We start from the raw sequence: 25,296 nt of genomic DNA, 5'->3' as shown, positions 1-25,296 counted from the left end.
GTCTGACCTGCTCACCCCCGGGTATCCTCCCTCAACAAGCTTCTCCCTCAGTCACTATCTGTGAGATTATATAAAAATACAATAACTGTAAAACGATCTATCAGACAGCTCCTGTACCCCTCCATCCCGGACGATGGTTTGCTGATTAAAACTCTCTCTCCTCAGACCCTTCACTATTCCCTTTCCCTTTGCAAACTCCAGATATGCCAGCTGATCCGAACCCACTGTGAGGACATTTATATCTCAGAGGAGGATGTAGAAACCCGTGTTGTTCTCTGATACAGAGGTCACTGACGCCCCACCGCCATCCCAATCTGCAGCAACAGCCCATGACGGTAACAGCTCTTCCAGACACTGGGGCTTTGTAACAAACAGCATGTTAACAGCAAGATTAAACAGCAATTCATTTGAAGAGAGAATTGCTGCTTCCTGAAAGGACGCGCGAGCGTCCGATACAACGGAGCAGATCCTCCCCCGTTCACAACTTTATTTGACCCGGGTCACGGAACGTCCGATCATCCAACTTTCTCACAACAGCAACCCCAACCCCCAACCCCCCCCCCCCCCCCGACTACGGTTCCACACCTTCCTTCCCTTCACCCCACACCCAGAGTCCACCCATAACCTCTACCCATACACACAAACAGATCCCCCTTCACCCCAAACAACTCCCAGCCTGGGAACCACAGCTAACTGATCCCACAGCCCGGGCTCGGGCGCAAAGCTAAAACCGGGGCTGCGGGACCGGAGAGCCCGGAGCCTCCAGCCGTCCGGCAGAGCTCGTTCCCGACACTTTTCATAGAAACATAGAAAACCTACAGCACGATACAGGCCCTTCCGCCCACAATGTTGTGCTTCCACGCCAACCGGCCCCTGATTTCCACAAACCCGTGATCAGACCCTTCTTCACAGACGCCTGAACAGAATAATAGCTACGGTCGGCACTGCGCCTGCGTTTAGCAGGAGGTTCTGGGCTGCTCCAGCCGTGGCCGGAGGTCCCTACAGAGGGACCAGTGGCAGGCGGCGGGAGGGACAACGGAGAGGTAAATCACAAACACGACAAAGTCTGCAGATGCTTGAAATTCAGAGCAACACAAACAAAATGCTGGAGGAACTCAGCAGGCCGGGCAGCATCTATCGGAAAGAATCAACAGTCGACGTTTCCAGTTGAACCCTCCTTCAGGACTGAGATCGAATGGGAGAAATATCTGAATAAAATCGGGGCGGGCGAGGAAATGTCTGGCTGGAAGGTGACAGGTGAAGCCAGGTAGGTGGGAAAGCTCGAGCAGAAGAAAATAGAGCCTATTAGGAGAGGAGAGTGCAGAATAGGAGAAAGGGATGGAGCAGCGGACCCAGAGAGAAGTGATAAGCAGGTGAGAGGACGTGAAAAGTCAGAGGAAGAGAGGGAGTGGGAGGGAGGGGTGTGAGGGAAATTTGTTCACCGGAAGGAGAAATCTATATTTAAGCTATCAGGTTGTGGGGGTGGGGGTGCCCAGACGGAGTATAAGTTGCTGATCCTGGACCCTGAGGGTGGCTTCATCTTGGCACAGGATGAGCTGACACGTCGGAACGGGAATGGGAATCGGAACTTAAATGTTTGGACACCGGGAAGTCCCGCTCGGAGCGGATAGTTCAAAGGGTAATTTATTATCAAAGCAGGTATCCATAAATAACGCTGAGTTTTTTCTTCTCCAGAGAGCCACGAAACAAAAAAAGCATGAAAGTCGTTCAGATAGAAAAATCAAACACCCACCCCAGCCCCCGCATAAAAAAGGACAGCATCCCGATCATCAACCCCCAAAACCCACCCTTCCGCACAAAAGGGAACAATAATATCGACCCCCGATAAAGAAAACAACCCAGTGTACGTATTCTAAGATAACAACCCTACCCCGCACAACTGCGGAGGAGCCGGTGTCACTAATGTAGAGGCGGCCGCATCGGGAGCAGCGGACACAATGGGCGACCTCGGAAGATTCACAGGTGAAGTGTCGCCTCACCTGGAAGGATGTTTGGACAACGGAGAGAGTTCGGCCGTCCGGCCCTTTCACTGTGACACCCCGAACTCCACATCAAATCCGTCCAAACGAATCTGGGCGAACTTTAATGACCAATAAATATAATTCCTCTCAGCGATCAGCTGTCTGAGTGATTCCCAAACTGTCAGGGTGTTGAGTTTACCACGAGACAAAGACTGCAGGGACGAGAGGTTTTCTGTTGACTAATACACTGTGTGTGGACCCCGCTGGCAATTCTGGTGTTGTGACCCGAATCGAGACAAACACCACGCTGCCCACTCCACCAACAACACGGCACAGCCGGACACATAACAGGAGACTTTACATCCCACAACTTTGGATTCAGTGATGAAACCCGTGATTAATTTTGTTGTGCCACCGAAAAGTCCATTAAGGTGCTGTTGAATGCCAGCGGTCTCCCACATGTGACGTCACACAGCTCCTCCCCCCACGCGCCTGACGTCACACATGGAGTCCCCACACCGGGATCTGCCCTCATGTGCGTGGTGTCCTACGTCACCCATGCGCTGCTGTGCTCGAGCTTTATGGGTTGAACGGCTGGGATAATAATCACGTGACCAGCCCCTTCCCCCACTGCTGTCAACAGAGAATTCAGGCGCTGCGCTATTTCCATTGGTGCGAAGCGATGTCAATGTGAAGAGTGAGGAGCGGAGTCACCGGGTCACGTGAGAGGCTCTCAACCCGTCACGTGACCCGTTTTGCCGCGGATCCGCACCATCTACGAGTTTGTTTCTGAGGCCCCGCCCACCGTCCTGATGACTCGCTGACGACATCGCGCATGCTCAGTCCTGCATGAGCATCGTTTCTTCGTACTTTGTTCAAGCGGGTGGGATCGGGTTCAGGAGGGGGTCCTTGCCTCCTGCGGTGGGGAGCCGGAGACGGATTATTCTCAGCGGGACAACACCAACATTCGGTGAGTATTGAAGTCAGTCCCAAGCGGTGAGGTCTGATGTTGGGCAGTGAGTCCCTTTACCTTTCCCGAACTCAAACAAGAGAAAATCTGCAGTTGCTGGAAATGCGAGCGACGTGCACAAAATGCTGGAGGAACTCAGCAGACCGGGCAGCATCTAGGGGAAAAATACAGTCGAAATTAGCGGCGGAAACCCTTCGGCAGGACTGGAGAATAAAAGGTGGGGGTGGGGAGGGAGAGAGAAACACAAGGTGATCGGTGAAACCTGAAGGGGGAGGGGATGAACTTTCCCGAACTGGCGGCCTCGCCTCGCTTCCTTCACAGAATCTGCCGGGGTCGGTCCGGGTTGTGAGACCTTCACACCGAACCGTCTGAGATGAGCCGCCGCTCGGCCCCTGTTGTTCTGGTCCTATTAGTAGGATGACGTACAACATGTTTCTATTTTGTTACTGACAGAGAATGGCTGAAATGGTTGCCACAAGAGGACACGTGTTTAAGGTGCTGGGGAGTAAGTACAGAGGAGATGTTAGGGGTAAGTTTTTCACTCAGAGAGTGGTGAGTGTGTGGAATGGGCTGCCGGCAGCGGGGGTGGAGGCGGATACAATAGGGTCTTTTAAGCGACTGTTGGATAGGTACATGGAGCTTAGAAAAATAGAGGGCTGTAGGTAAGCCTAGTAATTTCTAAGGTAGGGACATTTTCAGCACAATTTTGTGGGCCGAAGGGCCTGTATTGCGCTGTAGGTTTTCTATGTTTCTATGTTAATGACATAAATATATTTCTATATTGTTAATCACACAGAATCGTAGAATTTCTGTTCCGGGTGTTATCTGACTGTACTTGCCTGTGATGCTGCCACAAGTCAGTGTTTCTCTGTACCTGTACCTTCCCGTACTTGTACACTTGGCAATAAATTCAACAGGAACTGGGAAAACTCATCAAATTTGAGAGGTGATGATTGTATTGGCACCTCGGCAGGTCAAATGTAAATAAACCCTTAACAGTATGGATGAACAGAGGGATCTTGGAGTCCATCTTCATCACTCCCTGAAAGTGGCTACACAGTTTGGTCAGATAGTCAAGAAGGCAAATAGCATGGTTGCCTTTAGTAGTCGAGGCATTGAGTTCAAAAAATCAGGAGCTTCATAAAACTGCATTTTGTCAACATCTGGAATATGTCATGCAGTTCTGGTTGCCTCATTCTGGAAAGGGTTCGATGGCTTTGCAGAGAGCACAGAAGAGGTTTACCAGGATACTGCCTGGATTAGAGGGCATGAGCTATAACGAGAGGCTGGACAAACTTGTGTTGTTTTCTCCAGAGCGGCGCAGGCTGGGGCAAGACTGGATGGATGCTTATAAGATTGCAAGAAGCATAGATAGAGTAGATAAACAATATTTTTCCCCAGAAGGTTGAAATATCTAACACCAGAGGCCTTGAGTTTAAAGTGAGAGGGGATAATTTTCATTGAGATGTGAGAAGCAAGGTCTTTTATGCAGAGTGTGTTAAGTTCCTGGAATGCGCTGCTTGCGGTAGTGGTAGCGGCAGATGCATTGGAGACTTTTAAGGGACTTTTAGATAGGCACATGTTTAGATAGGCACTTTATCCCTCTCCCCACAACTGTCCCTTAACTGCTCGGTAATTCCCGTGCTTTTTAAAAAAATTACATTCACCCTGGAATGATTTTAGTCTCCTGGAAATTGGCCTGTGCACAGGCGCTTGTTTCGTGCTAGTTAGCAGAACAGTAAAGAAACCACAGTTTCCCCCCCCCCCCCCCACTAATTTATTCTGATACCAATTTGCCTCTTATTCCCGGGAATTTGTGCAGCATCGTGTTGCTAACAATGTTCACAAGGAGTTTGCAAGTGGAGTTCAGAATGCTGGTCGTATCTTAAACCCAACAAATGCTGAAAAACTTGGAGACAGTGGACATGGAGAGGATGTTTCCATTAGACGTAGAGTCTGGGGTCTGACAGTAGAGGCTCAGAATAAAGATGCTTCGCTTTAAAACTGAGATGAGAAAAATATCTTAAGATAATAGACGGTTAATCTGTGGAATTCGTTGGCACAGATGGCGGTGGAGGCTGTCATTGAGTATATTTATGCAGAGATTAATTTCTTATTGCTAAGTACCATCAGTTACAGGACGAGGGCAGGGATATGGCATTGGGGGAAAAATCAGTCATGGTTGAATGGTGGAGCAAACTCGATAGACCAAAGCACATAATTCTGCTCCGATATCTTATATCTTACCATGACTGAACGATGATTCCTTCATATCCCATATGAGGTTTGGTGAAGTGCGAGGGACAATTACAGATTTATTCACAGAGATATTTGCCTTCAACATTGAAATTTCAGTGAGTTTAGTTTTTAGGGACATCGTGCAGAAATGTTCTGTTCTTCTTTGTATTTTTAACCTGCTTCATCAACTCTCTGGTTAATGTTAAACCTGTGGTGAGATATTAATTGGAAGAAAAGCACATAACTAAAATAGAACCACAACTGAAGATGAGGGAACAGCAACAAGTGAACCGACCAGAGGACTGAGAGCATCAACTGTACTTCCTTAGAAGGTTGGCGTCATTCAATGTCTGCAGTGAGATGCTGAAGATGTTCTATAGGTCAGTTGTGGAGAGCGCCCTCTTCTTTGTGGTCTTCTATTATTAATGCTTTTTGAGAGAGTGATTTAGATGCATATCATATTTTTACTGAGTTAAGTATTGTATGTAATTAGTTTTGCTACAACAAGTGTATGGGACATTGGAAAAAATGTTGAATTTCCCCATGGGGATGAATAAAGTATCTATCTATCTATCTCTATCTAACTGGAGAGAACCCATCTGACTCTGAGATTCCAGTGAATCAGTCAGGAGAAAGTTTGGTGAGTCTCATTTACTCAAACACTGGTCCTTTAGACAGCACATGTCTGTACAAGGGAAGGTACGAAATAGTTGGAGTGAGACTAAATATGCCCAGAAGTACCAGTTATACCTCTGTCAGACCCAGTTGCAATCACCCCCGAACTGCTAATGTGCTGTCAGCAGCCCGGCTCTTAAAAGCCACTCCAACTCCTTCAGTGCTTGCTCATTTCAAGATTTTGCATCTTCTGCAGCAGCTTTTGGTCAGTTTTGATGTTTCTTTGCTTAGCTGTGTTATGTCACAATCATCTCAAAATGCATTGACAATTTGTCCCTTTATAAGATGCCTGAAATGCTTCGAGCTGTCCTGGTTTCAGAAATGTGGAATTACCATGAAGTACAGCAACATGCTATTGTTTCATCCGACTGTTGCAAGCTGCAATGATTTACTTACCTTCGAGTATATCATTCTGCAAGCCTCTGCTGAGAACCAACCATTTTCAGCAAAGTGTTGAACAGCGAACAGTTAGAAAATATAATTACTTTAAAATATTCAGCAGTTGGTTTTCTTTTCTTGAAGGGTCAGTTATAATGCCACCACAATCTCTACAGCTAACACTTGCAGAACCCTGAGATGTAGTACACCTGGCCCAGGTGAGATACATAAATGTGAACCTTCTAAAGCCAAGTACCTTCTCTTTAGAACCTCTTTACAGGGAAGAGATGGGAATTTGATTGGTAAAAGAGATACATGGCTGTGGAAGGTCAATGGGAAGAAATTGTTCGACTATTGAATAGTGGAATTGTGGCAAATTCACTCTTGAAGGGATTAACTATTTCCTTCAGATATCTGAAGCAACTTTCTGAGCAGTTCCATCGGGAACCCGGTACTATTGGCCACACCGCACTTTCTGTACAGTTCCGAATACAGTGCAAAGGAAGTGGAGGTGGATTCTATCCATATTGCTGATATAAGGAGTTGATGTGTTCATTTCATTGCCTGTTTCTCAGACCTGATGGGGGTCACCGCACGCCATGATGTTTTATTTCTTTTTTCAGAATGAATGCCGTAGTTCAAAGAAGAGTTAGTACATTGATAGCTGGTTTGTGTGAATTCCTTTGTCAGGAAGTATCTCTGAGTTTTCGTTTGTTTTCACTGAATTGGAAGAATTAGAGTTGACTCTAACTGATGTACTATTAGTGGATGAATGGAGAAAATGCCTGTATTTGTGGTATTAGGTAAATATGGAGACTTGGCTGTATTTGATGATAATTGGATAAACGAGTTGAGCGCTTGCTTGGAACACACAACATCAAGCGGGATCTTGACAGGAATGTGGAGAATATGTTTGCTACTGCAGGGGGAGATGAAACAGTTTTTTGTCAATGTGATTAATTCCACTGAGCACAGATCCTTGACAAGAAATGTTCTTGCAGGCGAAAGCAGGGTCTGGCAGCTGAGCTGACAGTTCAGCATATAGAATGATGGAACAGGATCGAGCGGCCGAATGTCCTGCTACTAATCCAATATTGCAGCATCAGGCTCAGACAAAAAGGAGACAAAGTGAATTTAAATTACAGCCATTTCCCATAACTGACTGATGAGAACCAGTTGAAGTATCTGTAAAATAAAGACGATGTAAGGCAAATTCAAAGTAATTTCATGATTGCTGCTCTGCCATGATAACCTGTTTCCAGTAATTGAGCAATAAACTGAAGGAGAAGGGCACATTTCTCCTGCTGTCGACTTTGACCGGTTGTTATCCCTGGGAGATGGTAATCTCAACACAGCTGTTCCCCAACTGGCCCATTTCTCTTATGATCCAACGGCAGACGACTGTTGGAAATGACTTTCTAAAAAAGCTGAACTTGAGGTGACAGCATCTCCAGGCAGCTGCTGCACAGTTAAATCTGGAGAAAGGAAGTGTGCAGTGTTAAATGCAAAAGATTATCCCAAATATATAACTTTTCGCCAGAGTTCACAGCGCCCTTCCTTCTACTATCTATGTGCCATAAACCCACAGCGACCTTTGCCCTTAGCTGGTGCTGCGGTTTATAGTCTGGCGATAAACTGATTCTAAGGTGAACAATGAATCAGACTGGACAGATAAACTGAACCTGGATGCGGGATATGATTCCACTCTGGAGCAGAACAAATTTTAGAGAGGAAGGTAACCATTGCAAAGGTGTACTGAAGTAGTAATTCTGGCCTGATCCACATGTTAGGAAGACATTTGAGCAAAATGAGTCCCTGTGTGGTTTAACACAAGCATTGTGGAACAAGGTGTGGCGTTACATGCAGAATAGACAAGTTCAGGATTATGAGCGTGTTATCAACTGAACATTGCTCAGGGTGTGTTCACTTACTGTTAGGGCCAATAAAATTCAGATGCTCGGATTCGCTGAGAACAGAGTCAGGAGTCCGGCACCAGGTGAGAACAGGGTTTGGTGTTTTAATAAGCCCACCTGTCACGGCAACCATAGCATTGCAACCATATCAATATTGACTTTAAAATCACGCGGCTTTAGGGTCTGTGTGCTTCATTATTCACTGCACATTTTTTTAGTAAAGACAAGGTAGATCAGACAGTGATATTTATATTAAAAAATATTGTGGTTATTCTCACTGGCCGAAGACAAAAAAAAAGCCAATTCTATACTCATTGGCCACTTTAGTGTGTACCCCCTGTACCTAATAATGTGGCCACTGAGTGCATGTCCGGGGGCTTCTGCTGCTGTTCCCCATCCACTTCAATGCTGACCACTGACTACCGTCCGCTTCAATGCTGACCACTGACTACCGTCCGCGTCAATGCTGACCACTGTGTTACAGTCCGATTCAATGGTGATCACTGACTACTGGCCGCTTCAATTCTGACCACTGACCACCGTCCACTTCAATGCTGACCACTGGCTACCGTCCACTTCAATGCTGATTACTGACTACCGTCAGCTTCAATGCTGAGCACTACACTACCGTCTGCTTCAGTGCTGACCACTGCACTAACTCCAGCTTCAATGCTGACCACTGCGTTACCGTCCGGTTCAATGCTGATCACTGCACTACTGTCCACTTCAATGCTGATCAACGCGCTACCGTCCGCTTCAATGCTGACCACTGCACTACCGTCCACTTCAATGCTGATCAACGCGCTACCGTCTGCTTCAATGCTGACCACTGCACTACCGTCCGCTTCAATGCCGACCACTGACTACCATCCGCTTCAATGCCGACCACTGCACTACCGTCCACTTCCGTGCCGACCACTGACTACTGTCCGCTTCAATGCTAACCATTGCGCTACCGTCCGCTTCAATGCCGACCGTTGCACTACCTTCCACTTCAATGCCGACCACTGACTACCATCCGCTTCAATGCTGACCACTGCGCTACCGTCCGGTTCAATGCTGACAGTTGCACTACCGTCCGCTTCAGAGCTGACCACTGACTACCATCCGCTTCAATGCTGACCACTGCGCTACCGTCTGCTTCAATGCTGGCCACTACGATACCGCACCACCACATTTATCAACCTCAGCGTGTTTTCATTGACTTAGTAGAAATACAGGTAGAATGATTTTACCCTCGGGTACTGGATGGATGGGGGCATTTGACTGTATTCGCTGGTATTGAAAGGAGATTTACTAGAATGTTACCTGGGTTTCAGCACCTAAGTTACAGAGAAAGGTTGAACAAGTTAGGTCTTTATACTTTGGAGCGTAGAAGGTTGAGGGGGGACGATAGAGGTATTTAAAATTATGAGGAGGATGGATAGAGTTGACGTGGATAGGCTTTTTCCATTGAGAGTAGGGGAAATTCAAACAAGAGGATATGAGTTGTGAGTTAAGGGGCAAAAGTTTAGGGGTAACATGAGAGGGAACTTCTTTACTCAGGGAGTGGTAGCTGTGTGGAACGAGCTTCCAGTAGAAGTGGTAGAGGCAGGTTCGGTATTGTTATTTAAAATAAAATTGGATAGGTATATGGACAGGAAAGGAATGGAGGGTTACGGGCTGTGTGCAGGTCAGTGGGACTAATTGAGAGTAAGCGTTCGGCATGGACTAGAAGGGCCGAGATGGCCTGTTTCTGTGCTGTAATTGTTATATGGTTATTAAAAAATCACGGGAGTTGAATGTAGTCACTATTATTTAGATGGAGAGGAGATTTTATAAATATATATATTATAAATGAATTGAGCCCTTGCTGGATACATTGAATAATAAGTGGAGTCCGGGCAGGAATGTGGAGAACAAGTTTGCTGCTGTAGGGATAGCTGAAACTGGCGAAGATACATGAGGTTATTGTTATGAGGTGGAAATTCCGTGCATTTGGAATTCTCGTCCTCAAAGGGAAAGAGAAGGAGAGTTTTTTTTTCAATGTGTTTAATTCTGCAGACACAGATTCTCTACAGACAAGGGAGTGAAGTGTTGCAGCCGGTCGCAGGGATGTGCCACTGAGATCACGGTCCAGCTGTGATCATAGAGAATGGTGGATCAGGAATGTCCTGTTAATCATTCAACACTCTAACAAATAAGAGACCCAGTGAATTTAATGTCTGGTGTTTTTGCATCATTCTCTTGCGAGTGCACAACGCTTGGCCAGTAAGTTCGCGGATGACACAAAATTAGTAGACGGTGCTCACCGTGAAGATTATCGGAGCTTATAGGTGATCTAAGTGGGCAGGAGTGGTAAATAGATTGCAAAACCCACTACGGTTTCATGCAGATGTTAGTGATTATGTAGAGGGAACTGCCAGGGGAAGTATATGAGGCAGGCACAATTGTCTAATTACAGAAGTAGTTGGGATGTGTGGATGGAGTGAGGAAGCCAAGAGAAAAAATGGACCCATCATAGGAAACTGGGGCCATCTCGGTGGTCACTGTGGTCAGCATTGTCTCATTGGGCTGAAGGGTTTGTATCAGTGCTCTGTTGATCTGTGACTCTATCGATAGGAAGCGTCAGATATCACTGGAACGGGGAAGGGTTGGCCTCCTAAGCCAACTGCTGCTCTGATACAGGGGATAGACCTATTGCCATATTTTTAGTCATACTCTCTCTGACTCACCGTCTGCTTGTTGTGTAATTCACAGAATCACCAACAGGTGGAGCTTCCCTGCACTGGAAACAAAGTGTAAACAAGTCGATGACTATTAGCAATCTTCAGTCAGAATCAGAATGGCTACAGGTATGTTCACTCGGATCTTTATAATTAACCTTATGTCCTGTTAGTTAAGATGAAGAAACTTGCACAGTTGTTAACAGGGCACAGAAAAGTATCATCCTGCAGGGCCATTGATCCTACTGGTATTGCGGCCTTGAGTAATTGATCAACGTAACACTTGCAGCTCAGGGACCTGTCACCAGAAATGGTGAAATCACTCCGCTCGCCATGCAAAGCTTCAGTTGTGTAAAAGGAGCAGGACGTCCTGAATTAGGTGGTGGTGAGTGAAACACAGTAATGCAACAGTAGGCTTTTAGGTTATATAAAAGTCAAGAGTCAGGGTCTGTTTTGCCTCCAGAGAGGTACTGATGTGTGAGACATCTCCAACTTTCATCAATAAAACTCAGTGCCAGCTGATAGGAACTTTTCCACAATTTCAGAAATTGTGTGATAACACAGCATTTCATGTTTTGGACAGGCAGCTATCATACCCCCCACCCCCGGTTTTCTTGGCTGCTGTGGAAAGGAGATGAGGGGAGTTTACGAAATGTATTTTTTGTAGCCAAGCCGAGAACATTGCCAGCGTTGGGAATGGCAAAGGATCAGGAGACGACTTACTGTAGATATGTAGATATACTTGTGGTTTGTTTCAGTGTTTTACTACCCCAATGAATGTCTGCGCTGTTGACAAATGGTGAATTTGGTTTCTCAAAAAAAAAGTTTTTACGACGTTGAATGCTGAAATGCCACAGGAAAAATAAAACAGCTGGAGACAAACATAGAATCAAATAAGGAATCGGGTCAATATAATGTTATCGGTGTGTAGGAATAAAATGAATCCCACTGCATTTCAAGATGGGATCTAGAGCGGGTAACACACACACACACACACACACACACACACACAATGATGGAAGAACTCAGCAGGTCAGGCAGCAACTATGGAGGGAAATGAATAATCTAAGTCTGAGCTGAGACTCTGAATCAGAAAATGTGCTCATCCAATCCAATCTCTTGTCATTGAAATGTTCAATTTGCAATCTCTCGGGTGCTAATACATCCTTCCTCAGGTATTATTACAAGATCCTATTATTACAAGATCCGCACACGCTATTCCAACTGATCCAACCAATAGTTTATAACCTTGTCACAAGATCTCCCTGCACCTATATTCTGCGCTGCAGCTAATAACAGCAAACATTCTGTCGACTCCACACATTGTATACCTGGAAACTTTGGGGTTCAAAGTTAATTGAATTTATTATCAATGTACATATAGACACCACAAAAAATACTGAGGTTATTTTCTTGCGGGCAAGCCAGCCACCTGGATACAAAACTGGCTAGGAGGAAGAAATACAAAGGTTAATAATTGGCGGGCTATTCAGTTTGGAGGCTTATGACCTGTAGTGTGGATGGGCACAAGGTCTACTGTTTGCTCCTTATTTTAAAGATTAGGTAGGTAAAGTTGTTAATATTGTTTGGAAGTTTGCAGGTGTCAGCAATATTGGTGGTAGAACGGACAGTGAAGGGGGTTATGTAAATTTACAAGGGGCCTGAGATGAACGTGAAAAGTGCACCAAAGAATAGGTTCATTTTGTAAAGTTAAAGAGAGCAGGAGATGCATAGCAAATAGTTGTTTTAAACCCAGTGGTGTGGGCAGTTTGTTGCACAGTGAATGAAGTATGTGTGATCAAACGGATAGGACAGTCTGTAATCCAGTGACTCATCTGTGTGTGACACAGGCGATTGGACAGCGTGTAACCCAGGGATTTTTCTGCTTGTGGAAAATGCACTCAGTAATATTACCCGGTATCACCTGACGCTGTTCCCTTTAGATTCCCTGGTCATCAGCACCAAGTTAGTGATCAGTATTACTGTGTCTATCCTGTTCTTTTTCTGGGAGTGCATGTGTCCTGTCACCGGCTTATCAGAATCAGTAACTAGTAGGACGTGCAGTTCACGTTCACCAGCTCAGTCCCAATCCAAATCTGGTCAGCCAGAGTTTCGGCTCAGTTGTACCCACCCATTGTGAATCCTTGTTCTGCTCAGCTCTAAATCACTCCAGTATAACCTGCAATTCATCATTTATTTCAGGTGGGAAATGGTTCTGGACAGCAGTCAAGAGATTCTTCCCAGGCAATGCATCGCTGGAAGATAATCAGGACACGGGAAGCAAGGTACCAAAGCAGCGTCGGATTGAGAGCGGTGTCCCAGGCGGATGCAGTCCGGCCGCAGAGAAAGCCGAACAAAATCAGCCCAGACACAGAGGTATCAGGGACACTGATCCGTACTCTGGAACCAGCACAAGTGGGGTCACTGTCTGTGATCTTGGAAGCTCATTAAAGACGGAATTGTCAAATCCCCAACAAGGAGCGGGTGAGTGAAATATGAGGGTGATGTGTTCGCAGAATGTGGCAGGGAGGAGAACATAAAAACATAAGAGCATAAGAAATAGGAGCGGGGTAAGGCCATCCAGCCCATCGAGCCTGCCCCGACATTCTATTAGATCATTGCTGATCTGTCTGTAAACTCAGCTCCATCAACCTGCGTTTTCCCCTGAACACTTAATTCCCTTACTATGTAAAAATCTATCTAACTCTATCTTAAATATATTTAGTGAGGAAGCCTCAACTGCTTCACTGGGCAGAGAATTCCACAGATTCACCACTCTTTGGGAAAAGCAGTTTCTCCTCATTTCTTTCCTAAATCTTCCCCCTGAATCTTAAGGCAATGTCCCCTAGTTCTAGTCTCACCGACAAATGGAAACAACTTTCCTACTTCTGTCTTATTTATCCCTTTCAAAATTTTGTATGTTCCGATAAGATCCCCTCTCATTCTTCTGAATTCCAGAATATAGTCCCAGGCAACTCAATCTCTCCTCATAGGTTAACCCCTTCATTTCTGGAATCAACCTGGAGAACCTCCTCTGCACTGCCTCCAAAGCCAGTATATCCTTCCTCAAGTATGGAGAGCAGAACTGCACGCAGTACTCCAGGTACGGCCTCACCGGTACCCTGTATAGTTGTAGCATGAGTTCCCTGCTCTTGAATTCAATCCCTCCAGCAATGAAGAACAACATTCTGTTTGCTTTCTTAATAACCTGTTGTACCTGCAAGCCAACTTTTTGTGATTCATGAACAAGCACTCCCAAGTCCCTCTGCACAACAGCATGCTGTAATCTTTCACCATTTAAATAATATCTGCTCTTCTATTATTCCTTCCAAAGTGGATGATATTGCATTCAGCATTGTTATATTCCATCTGCCAGACATTGACCTACTCTCTTAACCTATCTATATCCCTCTGCAGACTCTCCACATCCTCTGTACAATTTGCTTTTCCACTCAGTTTAGTGTCATCAGCAAATTTTGCTACTCTACACTCAGTCCACTCTTTCAAAACATCAATGTGAATGGTAAACATCTGCGGGCCCAGTACCGACCCCTGCGGCACCCCACTCACCACAGACTGCCGACCGGAGAAACACCCATTTATACCAACTCTCTGCCTTCTATTCGTTAACCAATCCACTATCCATGCCAATACACTTCCTCCAACTCCATGCATCCATATTTTATTCTTAAGTCTCTTGTGCGGCAACTTATCGAACGCCTTCTGGAAATCCAAGTATACGACATCCACCTGTTCCCCGTCTTTTGCTACATCCTTTTTTCAAAAAGTGATGTGACATTTGCTGTCTTCCAATCGGGAGGGTAAATGTGAAGTCTTATTGGAGGGTAGGTCAGAGGGGAGGGGAAATGTGTGGGACTGGTACATGTGATGTAGTGGTGCACCTGTTACCCCACTACTGGAAATGTGTATTAGAAAATATGGAGCTGTACAAATGAAGAGTGCATTTCCGGTATGAGAATTAAGGGACACCTGCATGGATAGAGTATCTCTGGGAAGTGAATAGCATTGGCAGCCCCATCATTTATTGCCCATCCTAAATTGAACCGAATGAGGGGGTGGCGTGGGGAGGTTGATTTCTCGCAAATGTGGTCCTTCTGGTAAAGTAACTCCCAGAGCGTTGTTGGGTTGGCTTAAAGGCTAGTGTTGGAGTTTGGGAGAAAATCTGTGTTTGTAGCTGAATGCAGGAGTTTCGAGACATGATGTGAGTGCTGTAAAAGCGGTGGAGAAGAGGCATATTTGGGTTGGTGCCCACTTGCTCCTTTTTATATTTGCAGACTCAGAGTCTACAATCTCTGACCTCCTGGCAGAGGGGGCTGAATATCGACTATACCAACTGACAAAATTCTACAGGGACAGACTGAAACAAGCGATAGAAGAAGGTGTTGAAGGACTCAGTTGGATGTTGAGACAGGAGGGGCATTTCACTGCGCAGGAACATGGGGTGAGTCTATTTAATGTATCGTCACTGGTATCAGAGGGAAAAGTGATATAAATTAATCTCTGACATGTTCTAACATTTCTACGTGGCCAACGAGATCCCTGAATTGTCTGCAGAAGATCTGGCCTCAGCTGTAAAACCTGGTAAGGTGTGGAGCGTTGGGAACTACAGTTTCAGTGTCACATTTTCCTCTCGCACCGGTATTTATCAGTGGGGTTTAAGAACAGTGGCTGTATATCTGGACTGTTGGAAAGGCACTCAGACTACAATTCAATCCTCATCTCGTCAGGGCTGTCAGTCAAAATCAGTTGACCCTCTGGCTTCACTGCAGTCAGTGAGGGAAGGAGGGAGGGAAAGCTGCCAATCACTCCTGCTCTGCTGTCCATCTGAGTTCCCAAACAAATGGGTGGCTGACCATTCAAAGAGTCATAGAGGAGTACTGCGCCAGCTATATCATGCCGAACCATTTAAACTGCCTACTCCCATCAACCTCCAAACAGACCACAGCCCTCCATACCACTACCATCCATATCCGTATCGAAACTTCCCTTAAACGTCGAGATCCACTTGGCTTGCTCCACTTTCATTGACCGCTTGTTCCACACTTTCACGACCATCTGAGTGAAAAGGTACCTCCTCGTGTTCCCCTTGAACATTTTGTTTTAACCCATGACCTCTAGTCGTAGTCTAACCGAACGTTAGTGGTAAAAGCCTGCTTGCGTTTATCGTATCTGTAAACATCTATCAAATCTCCCCTCAGTCCTCTACACTCCAAAGTATTCTGTGCGAATTCATTTAGTATTTCCTTATAATTCATGCCCTCCAGTCCCAGTAATATCTTGGTCAAATTTCCCTATGCACCTTCACTCTTATTTGCATCTTTCCTGCAGATAGATGACCTAAACTGCACACAGTCCTCCAAATTAGGCCTTACTGGCATCTTATACAACTTCAATATAGCATCCCAACTCTGTAATCAATATTTTGATTTATGATGCCAGAGTTCCAAAAGATGATTTACGAACTATCTACCTGTGCCGCCTCTTTCAATGATTTATGTACCTCTATTTCCAGATCCCTTTCTTCTACCACACTCTTCAGTGCCTGGCCATTCAGTGTGCAAGACTTACCCTGGCTGGTCCTTACAAAGTGCAACACCACAATTGTCTGCATTAAATTCCATCTGCCATTACTCAGCCCATGTTTTGAGCTGGTCCAGATGCCACTGAAAGCTCTAGTGTTCCTCGGTGTCCACTGTAGTACCAGTCTTTGTGTCCTCCGCAAAATCTGCAGAACCAGTTAACTGCGTTATTACACAGATCATTGATATTGTCTGCAAACAATAACAGACCCAGTACCAATCACTGCGGCACTCCACTCGTCACAGGTCTCCGGTCAGAGAGGCAAATATCTGCTACCGCTCTCTGGCTTCCCCCATGAAGCCAGAATCTTATCCATTTTATTAACACATCTTGAATGCTGAGTGAATGAACTTCCTTGACCGACCTCCTATGTGGGACCTTGTCATGTGCATTGCTAAAGTTCATGTGGACAACATCAATGTCTTGCCTTCAGCAACTCTCCGGGTAACTTGCTTGAAAAAATCTATGTTTTTTTTTCTAAGAACCCTACACTTTGTGATTTTTTATAAATGACCTGGAATATGAAGTGGAGGGATGGGTTAGTAAGTTTGCTGATGACACAAAGGTTGGGAGTTTTGTGAATAGTGTGCAGGGCTGTCAGAGGTTACACAGGACATTAATAGGATGCAAAACTGGGCTGAAAAGTGGCAGATGGAGTTCAACCCAGATAAGTGTGAGCTGGTTCATTTTGGTAGGTCAATAATGATGGCAAAATATAGCTTTAAGGGTAAGACTCCTGGCAGTGTGGAGGATCAGAGGGATCTTGGTGTCTGAGTCCATAGGTCTCCCAAAGCTGCTAAGCAGGTTGACTCTGTGCCTCTGTGAAGGCATACAGTGCATTGACCTTCAAACTGATTTTAAGAGCCGAGAGTTAATGCTGCAGCTATACAGGACCCTGGTCAGACCCCACTTGGAGTACTGTGGTCAATTCTGTTCGCCTCACTAGGCGAGGGACGTGGAATCCATAGAAAAGGTGCAGAGAAGGTTTACAAGGACACTGCCTGGATTGGGGAGCATGTCTTAAGAGAATAGGTTGAGTGAACTCGGCCGTTTCTCTTAGAGTAATAGAGGATGAGAGGTGACCTGATAGGGATGTACAAGACAATGAGAAGCTTTGATCGTGTGGGTAGTCAAAGGCTTTTCCCCAGGGCTGAAACGGCTAGCACGAAAGGGCATAGTTTTAAGGTGCTTGGAAGTAGGTACAGAGGTGTCAGTGGTAAGTTTTTTTTTTACACGGACAGTGGTGAGTGTGTGGGATGGGCTGCCAGCGGCTTTGGGGGAGGCGGAAGTGATAGGGTCCCTTAAGAAACTCCTGGATGACTACATGGAGCTTAGAAAAATAGAGTGTTATAGGTAAAGCCTAGGTAGTTCTAAGGTAGGAATGTGTTCGGCACAGCTTTGCAGGCCGAAGGGCCTGTATTGTGCTGTATGTTTACTATGTTTCTATCCGTTAGACATGACCTGCCACACATGAAGCCATGCTGACTACTCCCAATCACTCCACGTCTATCTAAGTACCAATATATTCCATCCCTTGGAATACCTTCCAGTAACTTTCCCACGACTGGTGTCAGGCTCATCAACCTATAATTCCCTGGGTTATTTTTAGATCCTTTCTGAAACAGCAGAACAACTTTTTTAGGTTATGAGGACACTCAGTCCTCGTTTATTGTCATTTAGAAATGCACGCACATATTAAGAAATGATACAATGTTCCTCCAGAGTGATACCACAAAAAAACAGACAAAACAAAGACTCACACTGTCAAAACCACATAATTATAACATATAGCTACAGCAGTGCAAAGCAATACCATAATTTGATAAAAGCAGACCATGGGCACTGTTAAAAAAAAGTCTCAAGTCCCGATCGACTCCAATAGTCCCGATATCAGGCAGCAGAAAGGGAGAAACTCTCCCTGCTATAAACCTCCAGGCACCAACAACTGATGCATTGGAAGCACCCGACCCCAGCAGACTCTGAGTCTGTCCGAAAACATCGAGCCTCCGACCAGCCCCTCTGATAGAGCCTCCCAAGTGCCATCCTCTGCCGAGGGCCTTCGACCTCGTCCTGGCCGCCGAAACAAGCAAAGCCGAGGTCTCAGAGGCCTTCTCCTCTGGAGATTCTGGACCGCACAGTAGCAGCAGCAGTGAAGCGGGCATTTCAGAAGTTTCTCCAGATGTTCCTCCACGCTCTCACGTCTGTCTCTATCAAATCAGAATTGTGCACGGTAATCTACTTAACAAATAACAGATATCGTTCACCGGAGAGACCACACGCGCTGCGTCGCAGCACCATCTTCTCCTCCCTCCAACTTTGATTATCCTCTAATCCTTTGCTTCTTCTGCTATCTCTAAGGATGATTTTATTATCTCTGCCCAGGCCGTGGCAATGTGTACACTTGCCTCCCACAAGCAACACCTAGTCAGGCTTTCGGGATTCACCTCAAAATAGCAGACACCTTATCTATAATGTGTATAGATCTTATGAAGTTGATGCAGTTTGGGCTCACTTCAAAATACTTTGTCCGTCTCCTGAGTATATATAAATGCAAAGAATGCATTTAAAATCTCCCCCATCTCCTTTGGTTCCATGCATGAATACCCTTCTGGTATTCCAAAGGACCAATTTTGACCCCTGCAATCCTTTTGCTCTTAACATGTATGAGGAATCCCTTGATATTTGGAATCACCTTGTCTGCTCAAGGAACCTCGTGCCTTATTTTGGCCCTCGTAGTATCCTGATTAAGTGCAATCTTGTATTTTTTCATGCTGACACAACTGTATTTCCATGTTGTATTGACTGTTGTACATATACTTATTATGACAACAAACACCAGAAAATCTGCAGATGCTGGAAATTCAAGCAACACACACAAAATGCTGGTGGAACGCAGCAGGCCAGGCAGCATCTATAGGGAGAAGTACAGTCAACGTTCAGGTCCAGACCCTTTGGCAGGACTAAGAGTCTCGACCCGAAACATCGACAGCGCTTCTCCCTATAGATGCTGTCTGTCCTGCTGCGTTCCACCAGCATTTGGTGTGTGTTGCTACTTATTATCAATTACTTCAAACTACACATTGCACATTTAGATGGATACGTAACGCAAAGATTTTTACTCCTCTAATATATTAAGAATGTAAGTGGTAAAGTCAATTCATTCGATTCATGTCATGGATGCCACACAAAACATGACTGTAAGGGCAGGACAGGGGCTGCATGTCTCTCGTTTAAGTGAATCCTTTCATTACTTTGAAGATGTGAGTTAGGAGTGCGATGGTGCCGCCGGCATTTGCCTCGGCATGTTACCCCTGCAACAGCTGAAACTGAGCATCACGCGGAGTAGATGGTTCTGGCATCAAGTTAATGAATATTATGTATCCTTTTGCTCCGTCAGGAACTGTCTGCAGTTTGTGCAGAAGTTCAGCAGCACTGATTGCATCTCCCAAACCTGCAAATCCATCAAATCACGGCTAGGCAGTGGAAATGTTGCTCACTGCCACCTGGCGCATCCACTTCAAGTCTCAGCTCACCCTGACTTTGGGAAATCTCACCGTTCCTTCATCAGCACCGGGAATTCATCCTGGAGATCCCCACTCATGGCTGCGTGATTTATCTTCATTAGCAGTTATAAACAGTTACTCCTCAACGGACAAATAGGGATGAAGAGTCAACAGTGGGTTTGTAATGGTAGTTATTTAACATGCATTTTCAGATATGATTCCCACCCGTATCTGTTCCAGGCCATGCTGAATGCCTGTTAATCTGAATGTGGCTGTTCTGATTACCTGCATTGCAGCTTCTGAGAATTCAATTTTCTCCCAATGTGTCTGAGATTCGGTCCCAAAATCCATTTTTTTTTGCTCCCTCAGTCCCCCCTCTCTTTTGCTTTTGTTGTTACATGCTGGTTTACTCTGCTTTGTTTCCGCATAATTGTGTTAATGCAGACCCTATCAGGAACGTCCCTGGAAATTTTTTCTTTGGATGAAAAATAACATTCATAGAATTCTTTGCTGCACTAATCCTCAAACCTATGTCTAAATATGTGGTGTAGGTTTTATATCAGCAGTTGTTGTGCCAGAAGAAAACATCTAACATGTCAGACATAAATTCTTAAATGTATTCAATTCTTATTAAAGCAACAGGAGCTGACAGGATCATGTGAAAACTCTTTATGATTTTCTATCTGCTCCACAATAAATTCATTGTTTTCCTTTTGTAGAAAGTCACTGAACTGACAGAGAAGGGAAACCGGACAGAGAGTTCCAGACTCTTCCTCAGTTTGGTGATGGGCAAAGGCTCCCGGGCCCGGAGGGCGATGTGGGAATCCTTTGTGACGTGGAGGACTGAGTTACCGAAGTTGGACAGAATACTGAGGGAAATACAGGAGCTCGGTATGTTAAAGCCAAGCACTGAACATAAATGCACATTGAAATAAACAGTTTACATTATTTTAGTTCTGTTTTCAAGGACGTTCTTCTTTGAATTAAACAGACCCTGATCCACAGGAGTACATTAACATCGCCCGAGGGTTATCTGAATTACCCACTCAACTGATAGGTGAGCGATGACATTCCCAGTCTTGGGTCACTTCTCTATACGTTATCTGTCTTTTTTAATCATTCAAAATAATGCAAGGGCAAGTGAAGCGATCATTCCTCAGGCCATCATTGCTGTGAGTGGGTCAGAGTGTGATGTAGTTTTTCTCTTCAGGCTTGGACTATGGGAAGTTTCTGGTAAGATTCCATTTTTGTTCTTAATACTTCATTCCTTATCTGATAGGGCATAGGAGTGGAGTGTGGAGTGACAGTACCTCCAGGGGCAGTCTTTTGTACTGTGCTGAGATGTGCGAGTTCTTGGAGACCTCCAGTCTCCTGGACAACAACAACAGCGGCAGGAGCACCCAGCTACAGCACTGGAGTAGCAGCTCGAGGACCTTTTGCTCATACGGGAGAATGAGGAGGTGATAGATAGGAGCTGCAGGGAAGGGGCAAGAGACAGGGAGCTTTGTGACTGTCAGGAGAAGGAAAAGAAATGCACAATCAGTGCAGAGTATACTTGTGGCCGTTTCCCTCTATAATAAGTATACCACTTTAGATACTGTTGAAGAGAATGTCTAACCAGGGGAGAGCTGCAGTCACAGGGTTTCTGGGACTAAGTCTGGTGTTGTGGCTTAGAAGATACGAGAGGTGAATAGGATGGCAGTGGTGATAGGAAATTCCATAGTTGGAGGATAAGCGACGAGGTTCTGTGGGCACGATAGAGATACACAGATGGTATGTTGCTTCCCAGGTGTCAGTGTCATGGATGTCTCAGAATGGATCCATAGCATTCTAAAGCAGCCAGAGGTCTTGAAACAAATTGGCACAAATGACACAAGTAGGAAATGTGATTAGGTCCTGAAGAGAGATTTTATGGAGTTACGTAGAAAGTTGAAAATCGGGACATCTAGGTTAGTTATCTCAGAGTAAGAGTACAATGAATTGAAAGGTAAATTTCAGAGGAACTCACGGAAGGGGCAGGGGATTGTCTTGCTGCTTGATCCTAATCCAACTCACATACTTTCACTTCTTCATTGGGCAGAAGATACATAAACCTGAAAGTATCAAGGACAACTTTAATTCTGCATTTCTAAGACTATTAAAAGGTCACATTCTATGTTAAGATGAGCTCTTATTTACAACACATATAATAATATCAAAGTAAAAAGTAAGTTTATTGTCACCACTTATATGTCACCATATGCGACCCAGAGATTCATTTTGTTCCTGGCCTACTCAATAAGTACAATAACCATAATAGGGCCAGTGAAGGACTGTACCGAACAGGTTGAACAACCAGTCTGCAAGATACAAAAGACTGCAAATACAGAAGAAATACATAATAATAAATAAAAAAGCGGATTCATAGGATGTGGGAACAATCCTATGGGGCAAGTTTAGTTTCCGCTCTGTTTGAAGAATTATTTGTTGAGGGATAATAACTGTTCCTGAACCTCTTGGCATGAGTCCTGAAGAGGTTCAGTGTTTTAAATGTAATGTAAAGCAAAGTCTCAGTTCTTTTCTCCATAAATGTGATATGATGCTTTGTTGAAGAAGAGCTGAGAGGTTCTTGCAACGTCAGCACCACTAATCCTTCAGCAGCACTTGTAAAAAAACTGACCATCTGATCAATTGATTCATGCATCTGTTATTTAAATTACACTTCTTGCAGAGTGTTGGATTCCATCGAATTGTATTGTCCGTGTTGTTGATGGGTTTTCTTTCCCTGATTTGCAATTGATGCAAATTGATTCAGGAGCAGCTTCTTCTTCTAAGTTAGTCCTCTGAACAGTCCATGAACATGACCTTGCTAATCCTGCTTTGCGGTATATAGTTCTTTCATTTCTTATTGTCAATTATACTAGTTTTTATGTCCTGCGCTCTACTGTGCCAAAAAGCAACACATTTCATAACGTTTCTTAGATATAATAAGGCGTATTCTGCGAGTTGTAAGCCACTGACATAAAACAACAGAGCAAATGACCTATTCTGGAGTTTTATTCACATGATTTATGAAGGAAGACTGAGTTTATACTTGTTGGAGCTTAGACATTTAAGATTAGATTTCAGTGAAACATAAGATCCTCAGACATTTTATTAGGGTGCATCTGAGGGGAGTGGGGAGGACGTCCCCTCCTGTGGGGTTATCCAGAAGAAACATCTGCTCTTTAATATTAATAAAGTCCATATTTGAAAGAGGTAAGATAATAATAATTACTTTTGAATAATAAGATAAAACGGATCTTTTGCCTAAAGGAGAAATCACAAATAACCCATCAAAATAGCCTCCTATTGTTTTACAAACTAAATATGAAATTGTAACATCATGCATCTCACTAATAATCACCGCTCATTTAGGTAACCACAGTATACTTGCGAAGAGCAGAAAGTGTGCAGTAAGGGTATGAAAAGCTGTAAGGAACAACTGAGAAAAGCCAATTCAAGCCAACAGGAAAAGCAAAAAGTCATTCACTTTGTTACATTGACTATCAAAAACATTCGATTCTGTCCCACACTCATTGTTAATAGAAGTTCATAATGTACACAAATACACCCAACACTTGCGAAATTCGCACAATATATGATGAAGCATTGGCGTGCTCTAATCGCTCTGTCTATTCTCAATCAAAAAAGAACAACCACCAATAAATAAAACGAGATATTTCTCAGTGCGACTCTTTAAATCCACAGTGGTTTTGCCTGGTTTTAAATTTTCTCACTAATTTACTGAATTGTATAAAGATAGGGTAACAAATTAGCAAAATGAAACATACAAACAAATTATACCTTGGCATACCTTCTATACATGGATACATGGATGAATTAAAATTATACTCTCCATCCATAAAAGGTAAAACAATTAATTCAAATAGTAGAGCTATTTTGAAAAGATAGAAACATCACCTTTGGTCTTGATAAGTGCAGAACATACAACAGATTTTGTAGTACCATTAAGAAGGCCACTCATGCAAGCAGCCCTGATGGAAATAAATCAAATATTCTCATGTTAGATTTCCAGAGCTGGAATCCACAACTAAACACTTAAATAATGCAGCAAGCAACATCATGTTAAGGCGGTTAAAATCTCTATTGCTACACTATTGCTACTCAAAGCTGATAAATATCGGATGGTGGTCTCCAGACGCTAGAGCGTTTCCCCTTTACGGAAAGCAGAAAGCAGAAACTGGGCTGGATTAAAAGTTTGTTTACGGAGAAGAGGTTTCTTACTTGCATATGCTATTTTGCTGACAGATATACAGTTTCTGGAAAATATAATCGAAGTTTGCAGAGGATGATTGTTGTTCAGAGGGATATTCCGGATTGTTGTGTTCTTCTGCTTTCGGGAGACCTGGATATCCCCGTCACTCTAGATGCAGTTTTACAGATCGCGGACATCACATTTACTATCAAGATGGGACTGATGAATATTTCAAAGGCAGAGGAGTAGGAGCATGCTTCATTATCCACTGCTGGTGGTGTACAAACATGGCAGTTCTATTCCAGTCCTGCTCTCTGAACCTGGAAGATCTTGGGAACAACTATACTCCACTTTATCTCTCATGGGAGTTTTCAGCCATCATCTTGGTGGCGGGGTATAGCCCACCACAGGCCCGAGTCCAACAGTCTCTATTGAGCGGGGCGACAGGCATCAATAAACAGCACACCCTGATGTTTTCCCCGTCATCTTGGGGAATTTTAACCGAGCTAGCGTGAAACAGTCTCTAAATAGTTATTAACAACATATCACTTGTGGAACCAGAGGAGTAACACATAGGACCACTGTGATGCAACAATCATCTCACTTACTGTGCCATTCTACACCTGTAATTTGGAAAGTCTGATCTATGGATAGATATTGAAGACCACAGCAACAGTAGAGGGGACCAATTAGGTTTAGATACAGGAGACACAGGAGCACTTACAAAACAACTTTGAGTTCATAGACTGGACTGTTCAGCATTTTTATTCAAATCTGAATGAATACTCCCCAGTTATTACTGACTCTAAAAACCTGTGTGGATGTGTCTATGCCTACCAGAATATATTATACATAGCTGAATCAAAATCCGTACATGAACCAAGAGATTTGTAAACGTCTGGGGAAGGACAATATCGGTGCATTAAAGTCTGGTGATCCAGGACTGGGCAAGAAGGCCAGGTATGACGTACGGAGGATTATCTCAAGAGTAAAATAACCATTCTGATTGAGGTTGGAGGCGTAATTGGATGCACGTCAACTCTGGCAGTGCTTGCAGGCCATTACTTCCCACAAAGCGCAAACACAATCAATTG

The 25,296-nt window shown here is 44.4% G+C and overlaps 1 protein-coding gene across 1 annotated transcript in view; it reads left to right on the top strand.

Moving 5' to 3' along the window:
- Positions 1-2,914: 2,914 nt before the first annotated feature.
- LOC140722979 (NACHT, LRR and PYD domains-containing protein 3-like) overlaps positions 2,915-25,296 on the top strand; it is a 32,563-nt gene continuing 10,181 nt past the window's right edge. Inside the window, exons 1-6 of the mRNA XM_073037603.1 lie at positions 2,915-2,952; positions 10,896-10,990; positions 13,064-13,345; positions 15,157-15,323; positions 20,685-20,856; positions 20,957-21,022. Of these exons, the coding sequence (XP_072893704.1) occupies positions 10,981-10,990; positions 13,064-13,345; positions 15,157-15,323; positions 20,685-20,856; positions 20,957-21,022 (697 nt within the window). The 5' untranslated portion in view covers positions 2,915-2,952; positions 10,896-10,980. The remainder of the gene's footprint in view (positions 2,953-10,895; positions 10,991-13,063; positions 13,346-15,156; positions 15,324-20,684; positions 20,857-20,956; positions 21,023-25,296) is intronic.

The sequence above is a fragment of the Hemitrygon akajei genome, unplaced genomic scaffold (assembly GCF_048418815.1).
Source record: "Hemitrygon akajei unplaced genomic scaffold, sHemAka1.3 Scf000096, whole genome shotgun sequence".
NCBI lineage: Eukaryota > Metazoa > Chordata > Chondrichthyes > Myliobatiformes > Dasyatidae > Hemitrygon > Hemitrygon akajei.
The sequence above is the reverse complement of the archived record's forward strand: the minus strand, read 5'-3'. Positions and strand labels throughout refer to the sequence as shown.